Below are 17,127 nucleotides of genomic sequence, written 5' to 3' on the forward strand. Positions count from 1 at the left end.
TTGTACTTTTCCATTTCCCAAGAATATTCCAAAAATAAAATATTCCTTTATTGAGTATTTTAAGATCATAAGAAAGATACTTTGTTTTTTAAAGGCAGGGAGAGGCGGGATGCCCCCATGTCCTCAGCTGTGACCTCCCAGCAGACCCACAGCCTTCAGGTCTGAGTTAGTGACAGAGTAAAGATGACCAAGAATGATGTAAACTTTTGCATGCTTCAGCCGACACTTTTCTGAGCATTACATACAGCTGTGGGTTCTAAAATACCCCTTAAAGAATAGCTCTGATATTTGAGTTTCTAGTTGTTCATTAGAAGCTTAGAGGCAAGAAACCTTTGAGTAGAAAGGTGGCGGCAAACTATGTGGAATTTTTTTAGTGCAGTGTACCTGAAACATCTACAAATTCAGCAGTGGGAGTGGTTTATTAATGATATGACATCAGTGGGTTGTGGGAAGGTGTGTCTTACTTGAAAGAGTCCCTCCACTGCACCACCTTCAAACGTCACTGGGTGAGGTCATGGTCCAGTTTTACTTGAACCAGTAGTGAGGAGTAAGGAAGGAAAAGGGTTTCATCTGTGTTTTGGTAAATAAGGGAGATCAGGGTTTGTCTGTTTTTTAACTTTTTATTAGGAAAATTTCTGGCACATTCAAAGGAGACAGTAGTGTAGTGAAGCCCCCGTACCCTTCTCCTGGCTTTGTTTTCAATATTGTGCCATTCTTGTATCATCTGAACCTTCGCCTAACTCCCCACTCAATCTCTGTGATGATGATGATGGTCATCATCATTAGAGTTCTTTTTATTTTAGGTAAAATTTACAGACATTGAAATACATTAGTCCTAGTTATACAGTTCTGACCAGTGGTTATACCCGTGTAGCCCAGGTATCATGGCCCCCATCATGACATAAAACATCCCCACCTCCCCCAGAAAGTTCCCTTGGGTCCCTTCCCAGTCGTTCTGGGCTTGGAGGGTTTTGTTTGTGTTTTAGTATTCTCAGTGTCTAAACAGTTTGTATTTGTGTGTGAGGCCTCCTAGTTGACTGTGTGACCTGAAAACATGTCTGAGAGAAGAAAGCACTGTTTTTCATCTCAAAATAACAGGACCTCAAACCTTGAGCTTGAAATTAATTTAGTTTGACTATCTATTTGTTGATTTATCTTGGTGAATAAATCTTGTAGGGTGAAAGTGCTAGAGAGCACATAACAGATTTTGTATTTGGAGTTACTGAAATTTAAAACATCTATTTTTTTTTTTCTTTTAAAGAATCCTCGCAAGGCTCGTGTAACTCGACGTTTCATTGTAGTCGAAGGGTTGTATATGAATACTGGAACTATTTGCCCTCTTCCAGAATTGGTGAGCAGCCATGTTTATTTATTATTTTAGTATTCAGACTATTTGGCACTTAGGCCTTTTGTTTATGACCATTTTTAATGTATAATGTCTGCACTGCTTTGCTTAATAGGTATCATAAGTAAATTCTGATCATACTAGGGAAGTAGGTTAACGTTAAATGCCAACCCTGACCTTTAAAGAGTAATCAAGACAGTTTTTTTTGTTTTTGGTTTTTTTTGGGTTTTTTTGCGGTACGCAGGCCTCTCACCGCTGTGGCCCCTGCCACCACAGAGCACAGGCTCCGGACGCGCAGGTCCAGCAGCCACGGCCCACGGGCCCAGCCGCTCCGTGGCATGCGGGATCCTCCCGGACCGGGGCACGAACCCGCGTCCCCTACATCGGCAGGCGGACTCCCAACCACTGCGCCACCAGGGAAGCCCAAGACTGAGTTTTATAAAACCAACTTTATTGAGGTATAATTGACACATAATAAAATATACTCACTTTAAGTGTACAGTTTGATAAGTTTTGACAGATGTATACTCCCCTATCACCACCACCACCACAGTCAAGATATAAAACATTTCTGTCACTCCAGAGTCCCTCATGCGCCTTTGTAATCTGTACCCCATTCCTGGCTGCAAGCCACTGTTGACTTGCTTTCTGTTCCTGTAGTTTTGCTTTTTGTAGAATTTCGTATAAATGAAATCATATAATATGTACTTTTTAAAACTCAGCTTTTTAAAAGGGGATACAGTACACTGTCTTTAGAAACCATGACTGTTGAGATTTTTTTTTTTAGGTGAAATTCACATAACATAAAAGTAGCCATTTTAGAGTGTAGAGTTCAGTGGCATTTAGTACGTGCGCAGTGTTGTGCACTCATCAACTAGATAGTTGTAAAACCTTTTTGTCACTCCCAGAGAAGACCCAGTACCCATTAAGCAATCACTCCGCATTTTTCCTTGCCCCTAGCCCCCACCAGTCTGCTTTCTATCTATATGGATTTACCTATTCTGGGTATTTCTGATAAATGGAATCATATAATATATGACTATGGCTTCACTCACTTATAATGTTTTCATCATTTATCCAATTTGTGGCATCATTTTATCAGTACTTCATTCCTCTTTTTTTCTCTTTTTTTCTTTTAATTTATTTATTTTTGGCTGCGTTGGGTCTTCGTTGCTGTGTGCGGGCTTTATCTAGTTTTGGCAAGCAGGGGCTACTCTTCGCTTCATTCCTTTTTAAAGCTAAGTAATATTCCATTGTGTGGGTATATCACATTTTGGTTTTTTTGTTAACAGATATTTGGATTGCTTCACCTTTTGGCATTTGTGAATAGTGCTGCTGTGAACATTCATGTACAAGTATTTGTTTGAATCCCTGTTTTTAACTCTTTCGTGTATGTGCCTAGCAATGTAATTGCTGGATCATGTGGTAATTCTATTTTTAACTTATTGAGGAACTGCCATACTGTTTTCCACAGTGGCTTGTACCATTTTACATTCCCACCAGCAATGGAGGAGGGTTTCAGTTTCTCCACATCCTTACCAATGTATACTTTTTTATTTTAATTTTTGCCATTCTAGTGGGTGTGAAGTATATTTGCATTTCTGATTTGCATTTCATGAACGACTAATAGTGTTGAGCCACTTTTCTTGTGTTGGCCATTTGTATATCTTTGGAGAAATGTTTGTAGAAGTCCTGTGCCCATTTTTAGACTGGGTTGTCTTTTTGTAAAGTTCTTTATGTATTCTGGGTACTAGACCCTTACCAGGTACGTGATTTGCAAATATTTTCTCTCATTCTATAGGTTGTCTTTTCATTTCTTTGATAGTGTCCTTTGATGCACAAAACTTTTTAATTTTGGCAAAGTCCAATTTATCTAGTTTTTTGTTGTTGCTTGTGCTTTTAGTGTCATATCTAAGAAATACATTGCAGGGTATGAAGATACACCCCTGTGTTTTCTTCTGAGATTTTTATAGTTTTAGCTCTTATTTTAGGTCTTTGATCCACTTTGACTTACTTTTTGTATATTCTGTGAGAGAGGGATTCAGCTTCATTCTTTTGCATGTGGTTATCCATTTGTCCCTGTACCATTTGTTGAAGAAACTATTGTTTTCCCATTGAATGGCCTTGGCACCCTTGCCGAAGTCAATTGACTGTAGGTATATGGGTTTATTTCTGGACTCTCAGTTCTATTCCATTTGTCTATATGTCTAGCCTTATGCCAGTACCATGCTTAATTACTTAATTCATGTAGCTTTGTGGTAAACTTTGAAATCAAGACGTGAGTTCTCCATTTTTGTTCTTTTTCAGGATTGTTTTGGTTATTTGGCATCCCTTGAAATTCCATTTGAATGTTAGGATCAGTTTCCATTTCTGTAAAAAATGACATTGAGATTTTTTTATAGGGATTGTAGTGAGTATTTAGATTACTCTGGGAAGTATTGCCATCGTAATGATACTAAGTCTTGTCATTGATGAACAGGGAATGTATTTCCATTTATTTCAATTTTCTTCAATTTTTTCAGTATTGTTTGTGGTTTTTACTGTAAAGTCTTGTACCTCTTTGGTTACTTTTTTTTTTTTTAAGAAGATGTTGGGGGTAGGAGTTTATTAATTTATTTATTTTTGCTGTGTTGCGTATTCGTTTCTGTGTGAGGGCTTTCTCTAGTTGTGGCAAGCGCGGGCCACTCTTCATCGCGGTGCACGGGCCTCTCACTATCGCAGCCTCTCTTGTTGCAGAGCACAGGTTCCAGACGTGCAGGCTCAGTAGTTGTGGCTCACGGGCCTAGTTGCTCTGCGGCATGTGGGATCCTCCCAGACCAGGGCTCTAACCCGTGTCCCCTGCATTAGCAGGCAGATTCTCAACCACTGCGCCACCAGGGAAGCCCCTCTTTGGTTAAATTTATTCCTAAGTATTTTATTCTTTTTTATGCTATTATAGATGGAATTGTTTTCTTAATTTCCTTTTTGGATGGTTCACTACTAATTATAGAAATACAGATGACTTTTGTGTATTGATCTTGCATCGTTCAACTTTTGCTGAACTTGTTTATTAGCTGAAACAGTATTTTTGTGGATCGTATTCTGTATATAAGATCATGTCATCTGTGAATAGAGCTAGTTTTGCTTCTTCCTTTCTAAGGATGGGTGCTTTTCTTTTTTTTTCTTGCCTGATTTCTCTGGCTAGAACTTCCAGTACAGTGCTGACTAGAAGTGACAAGAGTGAGTGTCCTTGTGTCATTCCTGCTCTTTAAGGGGAAAGCTTTCAGGCCATCACCATTGAGTATGATTTTAGCTGTGGGTTTTCCATAAACGCCCTTTATCAAGTTGAGGAAGTTCCCTCCTATTTCTTATTTGTTGAATGCTTGTCTCATGAGAGATTTGGGGTTTGTCAGATGCTTTTTCTGCCTCAGCTGAGTTAATCATGTGGTTATCCTTCATTCTATTAATATGATGTATTACACTGATTTTCCTGTAATAAACCACCATTGCATTTGACCATTAAAATCTGAATCTATGAGTCCATCAATTGAGTAGGGATTCAAAATAAAGGTTTCATATCTTATTTTTTTAGTTTTTCACTATTTCTTGAGGAAATCTAGATACATCCTAAATGTCAGTAAAAGAGATGATTTGTTTTCCTCTCCTTCCTTTTGTGAGTGTCAAAGACTGATAGAATAATGTAGGAGAGATAGTCGGCCACAAGATACTAGAACTGTATGTTACAGGGGTACAATAATAAAGCAGTACTGATGGACAAATATATAGCCAATGAAACAAAATGTGAAGTGTAGGAACAGATCAAGTACCTAAAGTACTTAGTATGTAAAATTACAGGATACAAATTAAGGTTTGACGAAAGGATTCCTGTTTTGTTTTACTTGTCTATTTGTGTTCCAGTACTGTGATAATATTATTAAATATTTTCTAAAACATAGTTTTTAGAAACTATCTCACTCATATAATACCTCATATTAATGGATGGGAAAGAATCAGTATTGAAAAGATGTAATTCTCCCCAAATGAGTTTGTTCATTGTTAATGAAAATTCAGCTAAAAGCCCAGTGAGGACCCCTCTCCCAGTTTGATGTTGATTCACAAGATTAGCCTGTAAAATCTTGATGGTTAAAAAATAAATTATCAGACTCAGGATATGAGACATCAACCCATCTTATATATTTCTGTGCATTATTTCTATAGTTTCAGTGGAAAAAATCATAGTAATTAAACATTTAATAACTAAAATTATGATTCTGGCACGAGAGAAGATTACATGAGTCATGGAAAGATTTAAGAGCCCAACTTCTCATGTTATATATATAAAAATTTAGTGGTTGATAATCACTGTATTTTAATTCAGCTGTGAAACTTATCACATACATATCATAAAGGGGTAAATCAATTAAACACTAGGGGGAAAAAATCTGTACATATGTTCAGCCTCCCATTGTATAAACCAAAAAATTTATGAAATAATTAGAAGAACATATAGATAAATATGCATCTAAACCTTAGATGGGAAAGGACTTTCTTATAAGCCGGAAAGCAAAGGGGGAAAAATAAGATTAAAAAACATATTAATGAAAACTTTTTCTGGATTAAAAAAATGAATCTAAATTGGAACAGTGCCTCTGAGGGAAGAATATTTACAACATTTCTCTAGGAGTTTTTATGTATAATCAGACCAGTATTTAACAGATAGATTACATGTCTGTACTCATAATGTCTTAACAGTTCCTTCTTTAAAAATTGGCATTGTGCTGTCTGTATTACTGAGTTAAATTGAATCATTTTAGAGCATCTAAAATACAGTTATTTTTCATTATTCATGGTAGTTATGTTCTATAAAGTGTGTGTGTGTGTGTGTGTGTGTGTGTGTGTGTGTGTATTTATGTTCTATAAAACTGCTGCAAATACTGAACTTTTGCTCCTAGGGCAAATACAGAGTTAGTTTTCTGCAAACCTCTAGTCACAACATTTTCATCAGTCACTCAATACATAACGTTGTTTTATATGTGTTTCTGTTTAAAGACACCTTATTTAATATATATCGTTGATTTATTCATATTGAACTCACAGCCAGCAGTATTATAACTCAGGCCTGAATGAAGCTTATGTAACACATACATTTTTTCCATAAGGCACATCACAGCCTTCTTGCACTTAGGGACTCTAGGCCAAACTTCAGCACTGTGCTTGGGGGCCATTTTAAGCAACAAAATCACAAAGAAAAACACAAAATGCGAAAAATGTGTCAGTAAACAGAATGTGAAAAGGACATTTGTTTGCAATATAAGCTGAAGCAGTAGCCTGTTAACTCAGCTGGGAAGGTGCGTTTCAGGTGACTCAAAGTTTTTCACCACCCTGCAAATATGCCCTAAGTATCGATTTGGAGGTTACAAATAAATTTTAGCATGTAGGCAGATTCACAAATATGAATTTTATGAATTTTCAGTATTTTAAAGTTGTGTTTATTTACCACTTAGGTTAAGTTAAAATACAAATATAAAGCAAGGATCTTTCTGGAGGAAAGCCTTTCGTTTGGAGTCCTGGGGGAGCATGGCCGAGGAGTCACTGAACATTTTGGAATCGATGTAAGCTCTCCTTTTTTGGAACATTCCCTCATACAGTAACCATGCAGTTCCATCCTGCTGGGCAGGTTTCATGGGCACAAGACAGTGTTCCTCATCAATGTGCAGGGTGCAGCTTTGGTGTCTGTCACTTCACTGAGCCCACAGAGGGTTGGGTCAGCCAGACCGGGGTCCCTATCTTCCCTTGGAACTCAGTGGCTAATCATAGAATTTGTGTTCTGTTTACATGGTAACATTTGATCCCAGCTTTCAGTGTTTCTTCTCTAGAAACAGTTAAGTTTGCCTTCCATTTTTTCTTTAAAATCAGTAAGAATTCTCTAAGTTGTCCTTTAGAAAGTATCAAAGCAGTGAAAAGATGTTCTTTCTAATATTTAAAATTCTATATTGTTATTTGTGTGTATGGGGGTGATATATATATATATATATATATATATATATATATATATAATAGAAATACCACCAGCATGGATTCACAAAGCCGTTCAAGGTCCCAGACAACTGGAGTGATTTTTTCATTGTTTCTTTTGCTGAAAGGAAGTGAGCCTCAACTAGCCCCACTCTTAGTGGGTTTTGCTCCTAGAGCCTCGGAGAGGAACAGTGTGGGCCCATCTGCAGAACCTGTCCTCACCCACCACTGTGTAACCTGTCCTTACCCACCGCTGTGTGGTTGATGTGAAGGAAGCTTTTCTCCAAATCTTGTGCATAAAAGTTTTGCAACTTGTGTTAAAATGTTGAACTATAAAACATAAACTCACCTTAGATTATTTGCATCCCTCTACCCATACAGACCTAGAGAAAAATGTAGAGCAGAATGAATATCACACCAAGTTAACTGAAGCATACTCTTCAAAGACAAACTGACATTTGGCAATAAAATGCACTGAAGAATTTAAGATAAATGGAAATGTAATTCAAGTAAAATTTACACCAGAGCAATTTTTAAGGCATGAAAATTTTAAAGAAGGAAAAAGCACTATCTAATTTCACTGTTCTAGTTTTCTCACTGCTTCCAGCAGTTGTCTCAGAGGTAGTATTTATAATGGCTTGAGTAAGAGTGCAGAATGTATGAACCTTATTTGGACCCTAATTCAAACAAATACTGTGAAAAACAAGCTTTGTGAGACAGAGATACTTGAACACTCAGTATTTGAAATTAAGAAATTTTTCATTTTTTAAGTGTGGTAATGTTTTTGAAAGAGTGCATATCTTTTAGAAATGCACACTGAAATATTTATAGATGAAAACATTAAAAAGTCTGAGGTTTGCTCCAAAGAAATGAAGAGGGCAGTAGGGGGCTTATACGTGGAACAGGATTGTCCATAAGTTGATAATTATTGAATCTGGTGATGGGGATTCTTTATACTTTTGTATATGTTTGAAATATTTCATAATGAAAGGTTAAAAAAAAGAATAATAGTGCACAGGTTTCCTTGTTGGATCTGTGGAACACTTGGGAAAACACCAGATGTGATCTGACCAGTCATTATTATGGCCATCAGTGAGTAATTACAGAATGGCTGCTGTATGCAGGATGGAACTTGGTGCTGGGGGCTGGAGCAGAAGGTGAGGACCAAAGGAGTGCTGAGCAGTTGAGAAGGTAGTGGGTACTCAGGAGCCCAGTGGGCACATTAGGTTCATCCACTGCCCAGTTGGTCCATTTTGGTCAGAGCCCACGATGGCCCATTGCCATCATGTTTGGATAAATTGATTTCATTTTTGAAAAGGTGGAAAAGGTAAATGGAATGTAGTACTTGCTCCAAAGTGTTCAAAACCCTGATAGATTTCTTTTTATTTCTCTCAAGTACCTTCTATGGAGAAGGACAGCTGAGACCACTGTTTTAGCAAGGAAATTATCTTATCTTGTACCTCTGAATATGTTTAGTATCAAACAACTTTAGATTTCATCTTTTATCTAGCTCTTCCACTGTGAATAAATCGTCAATGAATGATGGAATGGCAAAAAAGTATAAAGTGAGACATCTTCAGAGGTGGGCTATGAAACATCGGTCCTTTTAACGACTGATTTTGTATGACTTACCCTTTATTTTCAAGGAGGTAGTTTGAATCCAGATGTTGACATGATTAGTGCTGAAATTTTGTCTCTAGGATTGACATTGGCCTTCCCCCCCCCTTTTCTTTAAATTGAGAAATAACTCCCGCTGTCCCTCTTTTCTGACAGATTGATGATATTGATCTTATCAGTGCCAACATGGAGAATTCACTTGCTTCTATTGGGGGTTTCTGCTGTGGCAGGTCTTTCGTAATTGACCATCAGGTGGGTTCTTTTTAAAAATAGAAGTAAAAACTGAAACCTGTTGCTCCATTGGTCAACTAAAAATGTAACTGCTATTACAAAATTTCATTCTAACTTAGTTTGTCACACAATTTTTATTTAGAAGTAGATTTGTTAAAGAATCATTCAAAATATTTACATTTAGAAATTATCTCCCTTCCTAAAAAAGTTTTGGTTTTGTTACATAACTTCTGTACATGCCTGGGTCTTACCACCTCACGATTTGTACGTGCTATTTGATAGGGAGTGCAGAGATTTGGTGACTTTCGTTTTTTTAGCCAAAGAAAAACAAAGACAAAAAAAAGTGTTTATGTTTTATAACTTGTGTGTTTCTTCTCAGCGACTTTCCGGCCAGGGATACTGCTTTTCAGCTTCATTACCTCCCCTCTTAGCTGCTGCTGCAATTGAGGCCCTCAACATCATGGAAGAAAATCCAGGTATAACCTTTAAACACAGGAAGTCAAAGATATTTCAAGTCATGTTAGCCATGCTGCTGGTTTGCCTTTTTGGAGAAATTAGCTGGAGGAAATGATTTCCCAGACAAGGCTCTGGCTCTGAATTACATTATCTGGCAATTTATAGGAAAAATGACGGTGAAGAAGTTGCCCCTGCCTCAGGGTTTCGGGTTAGAGCTTCTCTCGTGTTTCGGGAGGTGAAGCCAGAGCCAAAGCAAAGCTCGCTCCCTTGGTGGGCAGAGATGCCAGGAAAAGGAGGGACTAGCTCTGGGCCAGTCATCCTTTAGTTTATCGGGGTTTTTTGAGAAATTAGCTGAAGTATGCTAATTCTTGGTACTTATAATTTTATAACTGTTGTCTAGTTTTCCTCATCAGCCTTTGATTCATGAGTTGGTGCTGAGGCCATACAGGTTTACCAACTATTAAATCTTGCTTAATGGGCAGTCGACTCAATTTAAAATGTGGTTTTAGGCTGTGATAGCACCTCCTCACCAAAGGCTAAAAGGAAAATGGAAAAGCAGGCCTGGCATTTGTAATTTTAAATTTTATAAATTTCTAAAGATTCAGCATTGGTTTTAATTCAGAGAATCAGTAAAAGTGAGTGTTTCTGTGTGCACATTCATATGCTTGCTTGTCAGATACCCTGCCACTCCTGTCTCCTCAGATATTTCAGTTTGTGGATTTTCCTTAAAAGAAAGTGAAAATATCAAGAAGAGATCATAAACATTACTGCAGTGTCTATTTTCTCCCAAATTGTTTAGGGTCCAGAAATATTTAATATATTTGTACCCTTTTGTTCTTGGCCAGATAATTTATAGTGTCTTAATAAGAACAAGAGCCATTGTTTTGTTGTGGAAAACCTCATCCCAGATTTTGCTGAAAGTTGGGTGAGCACGTGCCAGCTAGTATATGCCACAGATGAAAGTCGGGGACCTTCAGAGGAGTTACTGGCAGTCTATTTGTGTGTTATTAGTGGGCAGAAGGATTTGCTGCATTTTAAATTGATGAACTGGATCTTTAAAAACATTTTTAGATTAGTATATGCAATCTTCCAAATGTACTAATGTATTTGTTTCCTTCAGGTATTTTTGCAGTGTTGAAGGAAAAGTGCAAACGAATTCATAAAGCTTTACAAGGGTGAGTTTTACATATTTTCAACCAACTCAAAAGTTTATCTGCACAACATTTAAACAACTTGTGAAATATTTTGAATGTCACCTCTTTGGTTTTCAGTGCATTTAATAGGCTTGAGTCAGTTTGTCTAAATTGCAGCTAAGAAACCAAAAACACAGTTCATTCAAATTTGTCTCTGTGTGTGAAACCAGAGCATTCATTTTGTCATTGTTTTAAAATATCATAACTTTGTTTTTCTAAAAATGATACAAGCTCATCGGTAAAATACTACAGCAGTACAGAAGGTAACAAAGATGAAAAAAAATAACACAACATGCTGCCACCAGAAATAACCAGCATAAACACTGGAGAATCTCCACACATCTGTAAGGATAAAAGGATGACAGTGGGCTCATACTGTCCATCCTGCTTTTTAGAAAATCACTGATTTATTTTAAGTTACTTCAAGAAAAAGAAACAAGTGAAATCGAAGTGAACCTTATGAGTGTTCTGTTTAATTTTGTTTTAACTACACAAGAGTAGTTCTTTAAGATTCCTCTAGAATTGAGAAAAAAATTGAGGCTAGTGACATCTTCAGGCAGATTTCTTATCTTACAGAAAATGATCTCACCTTGCCTGTGGTTTCTTTTTGCCTTTCCAAGTTGAAACCTGCCTTCTCAGTCATGGAAGTCCTATCCCTATTGCCAGATATGGAAACTAGAAACTTTTCTAAAAAGGACAGTTAATAAATAAGCGGGTCACAGATGTTCCCGATAAAGTAGGGGGAGAAATAATTGAAGTCTGGGTCTGACTTTCTGATCCTAACAAAAGTCCTTGTATGATTTATGGTAGAGAGATATTATTGTTTCCAGTTACATTGGCTTATGAAATATTAATAAACCAGTTCAGCCTAGCACATTGGAGTCACTGTCAACTCATGAACACCTACCTCAGATGCCCTTTATTCTATGAGTGTTAATTTGTTTATTTTTTAAATCCAATCCTCTACTTTTCCCAGCTCTTTCACACTTTTTCTTCTCTCCAAAATCCCTAACCCTCTGTCTCACTCCACCCAGTTTTAGCTGACAGCCTTGCCTCATGCTGTCACTTGGGAACTCCCTCATTTTCCCTCACAGACCTGCAACACCTGCGGGTATCCGAACCAGTCTTCCCTCGTGTTATAGCCAAAGAAACGTTCCTCCATCCATCACAGCTCTTCTTTCTTAAGGACCAAGTGCCTTTGGTTGTCTCCTCTCCTTTCTCTTCAGTCTCTCCCCTTTCCTGAGTCATTTGATTAGCATTCAAGTACACCCTGCCCTATCTTGTCTTAAATTCTTCTTTCCTGTGGCCCCATACTCCCCTCTAGCAACTAGCCCATTGCTCTGCTTCTCTTTGTAGCCAGTCTTTTTCCAGAGTTGTTTATGCCCTCTCCACATCCTCACCTCTCATGTACACTTGAAACTACTGAAACCCACCTCTACGGCACTTTACCCAGAATGTTCCTGTGACTACCGAGGGATGACTGTATTTTCTGATGTTAAAACATCCTTGCATTCCTGAGTAAATCCCTCCTTGATTACAGTGTATTTTTCTGCACTGTTAGTTAGAATTTTGAATTTTTATATCCATATTTATAATTTAAATGGGCCTATAATCTTTTGTTACAACAACCTTACATAACCTAGGAATCAATGTGTGGTAGCCTCAGTAAAGTATTGAGCAGTTTTTCCACTTCCCTGCGTTATGGAGCCATTGTATAAGACCAGGCTTGATTATTTGTTTCTCCAAAGTTGAGCAGGACTCCTCTGTGAGACTCTCTAGACTTGGGGCCTTTGGGCTGGGCATAGTCTGTGATTATCTCTCTTGTGTCTGTATTATTTCCCCTTTTTATTTTCTGTTTTTGTCATTTTCATTCTTATGATAATCTGTCCAGGATTTTGCCCAGCACGTTTTTTTAAGTTTGATTTTGTTTTTTACTCATATTTTGTTTTCTCTGATTGATTTTTTTTTCTTTATTTCTCTACTTTCTTGTTTCATTGAATTGTGTTTTTTTACTCTTTTTTAGCTTTTTACATTTAGGTTATTGGTGTTATTATTTTCCAATAAATATCTTAAGGATAAACATTTCAAAGGCAGTAAGTATTTTCAGTGTTCAGTTCTAAGTAATTTTTTTTAGTCTCCTCTAATCAGTGATTTGCTTCTCTCATCTCTGAGGTTGCATTTGGGAGAGGAGGTCAGCGGCCTTTGCTACTTTGGGTCCTTGCTGGAATCTTGAAGAGCCCCTAAATTCTAACAGATAATTATTCATGTCCAGCGCTTTCCCCACACTAAGCACATGATGGAGACCACGTCTGAACTGTTGATTGTTCTATCCCTAGGACCTAGACCAGTTTTTAGTATTTCCATTTGGTAAAATGGGTAAAATAATATGGTAAATAATGTGCTCTCCAGAAATGCTTTTTTTAAGTATAACAGGCTCTGAAACACAGCTTCTAACTTTCTGAACTCAAGTTATAATTCTCTGTCCATTTGGTTTTAGTTAAACTTTAATGCGGCGTCCAGGCAGCCAGAAAGAGGGCATTTTGTTTCATTCCTTCTCACACCAACTTGCTCCACCTAACATGTGAGATGAGCCCATTTGATCAAATAATAAGCTCGATTGGGCTTATAGGTGCCTTGTTTGTATCAAGGAAAATCCAGGCCATTTAATTCATATGAAATGCAATTTGAAAAGTAATTTTTTAAGTTCTCCCTGAGAGTACATGACCTAAAACAATTAATACTTCTTTGTGTACAAGTTTAACACATTCAAAATTCACCTAAGAAATGGGTTTTGAAAGCATATTTCTTAGTTTCTACAGTAGTAAAACAACTGGTCTATAAGGTTTCCCCATATTCCAGAAGCCCTAGAGTCTAAGATTCCATGATTCAAATCTGCAGCCTGATTTATTGAGAGATCCTAGTGTGATGCATTACATTTAAAGAAAGTAGACACAAATTAATGATGTTCAAGGGTGGTTTGAAAGGCAGGTGAGCTTAGCTTCCTCACTTCATGTGATACTCGGCACAGGTAGTCATTCAGTAAAAGCTTGTTGAGTCCTAAACATGTTTGAAGAATCGAATATGCCAGCAAATGCTTTTTGTGCTCATTTCATTCTAAGGGAAAAGCAAATCTTTCCAGGTAAAGCAGACTAAATGAAAGCCATTTAAAATGTTTAGCCCAATTTCAGATAGACATGTATCACTCTTTTTGTCCTAGGAGATAGGTCAGAAATCAAACCATACATGGCTAAATTATATGGCCTACCGTTCTCATAACACTGCAATAATCATTTGAAAATACAGGCTTTCACCCCTAAAGAAATCTCCCTTCCTTCCTGAGAAACAGCAGATTCTGTGCTGTTAATCCTAAGAGAGAAGAAAATAATTGTAATTCAAGAAAAATTTAAAATTAAACATGTACACAAGAAGACAGCTTTACAACCTAAATATATTGTTGGTGATCAAAGTATAAAATTTTAGTGTCAGAAATCATCCCTGTAGTTTATAAAAGACAAGATACAAACTAAAGATTTAGAAAATAAGGAAGCAACATTATCAATTATAATATGTTATCCATGGAGGAAACAGAGGTAATAGAAACTGATGGTGCAGACACTTCCCTAAAGTGGGTGATGAGGGAGGCCCCCCTGGACCTGGGACCGGGCGTGTCTGGCGCTAGCCGTGCAAGAACAGGAGAGAGCAGGTGAGAGGAAGCGACAGGGCAGAGGCCCAGGGCTGAGTGGGCCTGCAAGGGGCCCCTCGAGGAGGGGTTGGCCCCAGCCAAGGTGGGTGAGGCACGTAGACTGTCTGGTGGGAGGCTGGGGATGACGCACGTGTTCCCTGTTAAATGTGAGCCGGAGAGTCCCGCGGGACCGGGAATCCTCTTCCCAGCCATGCTGCAGGGTGTCCTAGACTAGGAAGCACTGCCCAGAGCGTGCATTTTTACCTCCCTTTGTCAGATCTGGAATCCCACCACATGATGTTTCCCATGGAAGTCCCAAGTTTCTGTCACATTCATTAATGCAGACTTTGTAAAATTATTTATATGTGAGAAATCTGAGCTCGGAAGAGGATTTATGCTTGTGTGTGTGTTACCCTTCCTCAGCATTTCTGGATTAAAAGTGGTGGGTGAGTCCATTTCTCCAGCATTTCACCTCCAGCTGGAAGAGAGCACTGGGTGTCGAGAAGGAGATGTTAAACTACTTCAGGAAATAGTAACTCAAGTGAGTATCCAGTTATTCAGGTGAATCTCTTCGTACTCTTCTACCCTGAACCCAAGCAATTTTTAAGGTCATTTTTAAGAATGCTCTCTTTGCCCTAAGAGATTGGGTACAACAGAAATTGTGGTTACCCCTCTGGTGACATGGAATTGTTCCGATGCCCAGCCTTCCTGACATCTGTCCCTGCCCAGTGGAGTCTGTAGCAGTCTCTACTGACAGGCTGCAGGTTATTCCATTGGGTCAATTTTCAGTTCACATTGAAGTTGTGTCCTTTGCCACATTGTATTAAAATACACTTTGCTTCCACTCTGAATAATTAGTCTTCCAGAAAACCCAGTTGCTTACTATTTACAAAGACAGGCTTTTGCACATGTAGGTGGGGATGGCATTGTGTATGGTGATGGCGCACAACACCGGACAGCTGACTGGGGCTGAACACCCAGCATAGCTCAGAAACAGGTCGAAATAATCTTGTAACCAAAAAGGAAGGAAGAAGAGCCACTCCTTTACCATGCCTAACTTGGGAGCTTGATTTAAATGTCTGACTTCTGAAAGCCTTACTACTAAGTGTACCTTAGTTATTAACTAAGAAACGCATCACTAGGGAAGATCCCTTGGCCTTTTACTGTTCAGTAGAGCTGCTTTCACCCAAGTCCCCTCTCCTCACTTACCTCCTTCTAAGGAATGGTCAAGTGGCCCTGCAGCACTGAGCACCGAGGGGGGTGCTGCCTTGTACTTGAATCTGAAATACATGGAATATGTATTTGAGAATTTCCTTGTCCTGCTTGTCCTCACGGTTCCTTTCAGAGGCTCCTTCCCTGAGTCCGTGCTGCCAGGCATCAGGGTAGTAGTGACGGTCAAGTCTGCCATGTGCCCCTGCCCGGCTGTGGCACAGCAGGCAGTCACGTGGCTGCTCAGTATGGAGGCTGTGGTGCTAAGCCAGCCTCTGGCTTCAGCTGACCTGTACCCTGAGATGTGTGAACCACAGTACCTGCAGGCATTGATTCATGGAGAGCTTCTTGCAACTTGTGGATCATTGATTCATGGAGAGCTTCTTGCAACTTGTGGCCTTCCAGAGTCAGTTGTCCTAAAAAAACAAAATAAAACCAAACCCAGAATATGAGATTCCTAATTAAGGAAACGTGTCAGATTATGAATGAACAGGCTGGAGTGGCTCTCGCCTTGCTGGGTGAGGAAATGTCACGGATGTCTCCTCAGGTGCAGCTCTGCAAACATGAAAAAAACTCTTTAAAGGGGAAAAGCATCCCACAGACCTTTTTTACTGCCTCGGTGTTTTTATTGTCATATTACTTAAATGTATAAGCTATAAAAGGAAGTACAACATCCTTTTAATTAGAGCTCCTATACAAATGTAATACCAAAACAAATTTATAACTTAAATATAAGCAGAACAGACAAGCCTAGTAAGAGTCAAATTATGACATTACCTTCATGTGACAGCTGAGTTTGTTTTCTAACTGAGTTGCCGGGTGGTGTGACTGACGCTGACTGCCGCCAGAGCAGCCTTGTGAAGCTGCATGTCCTGTGTTGGAGTCTGTGGTGACGCCGTTATTATCCCAGAGCCTCCCCTCCAACCCCCCTCAGGGTGCTTCTCTACACACTTTGTGTCACGGGACGTGGGCCTTCTCTAGGTGCCAGGGTGTCAGTTCCAGTCAGATCCACCTCGGTTCTTTTCTCAGTAGGTAGCGACAGCTAAGGTCTTACTGCTACTCTGTTCCAGAGGGAGACTCAGAAAGGGCATGTGAATCAAGTGACTCGATACTTCTCTTACATAGGTTATCCTCATAACAAAAAGAAAAAGTGAGTCTGGACAATTCACAGATCCCAAAATTACATCTGTGGGCTCCCGCTGGATATTGGCTGTCTTCAGGAAATCACCTTGAGAATTGAATGAGGAGAGAACAGGCTCTGGGGAAGGGAACAGAATACTATCTGGAAACTGCATTTGTAGGAAGGAAGAGGAAAACTCTTAGAGTTTCTTTGCATCATTGCAGCTTCCATCTTAATAAGTCTTTTGTCCTGTTCCTCTTTGCTTTTTCTTTTCAATATT

General features: G+C 38.7%; 1 protein-coding gene across 5 annotated transcripts in view; it reads left to right on the top strand.

The window, feature by feature from the left end:
- The window catches only part of SPTLC1 (serine palmitoyltransferase long chain base subunit 1), an 86,666-nt gene that overhangs the window by 53,185 nt on the left and 16,354 nt on the right, over positions 1-17,127 (top strand). For 4 of the 5 annotated variants that reach the window (XM_022560686.2, XM_089912904.1, XM_089912903.1 and 1 more), the window contains 6 exons: positions 1,262-1,351; positions 6,829-6,936; positions 9,113-9,208; positions 9,567-9,663; positions 10,764-10,818; positions 14,942-15,059. In XM_022560686.2, the coding sequence (XP_022416394.2) occupies positions 1,262-1,351; positions 6,829-6,936; positions 9,113-9,208; positions 9,567-9,663; positions 10,764-10,818; positions 14,942-15,059 (564 nt within the window). The remainder of the gene's footprint in view (positions 1-1,261; positions 1,352-6,828; positions 6,937-9,112; positions 9,209-9,566; positions 9,664-10,763; positions 10,819-14,941; positions 15,060-17,127) is intronic. The other variant, XM_089912901.1, reaches the window with a different exon arrangement.

Source organism: Delphinapterus leucas, chromosome 6 (genome assembly GCF_059928025.1).
Source record: "Delphinapterus leucas isolate spDelLeu-1000000601 "Yukka" chromosome 6, BTC_Dleu_Yukka2, whole genome shotgun sequence".
NCBI lineage: Eukaryota > Metazoa > Chordata > Mammalia > Artiodactyla > Monodontidae > Delphinapterus > Delphinapterus leucas.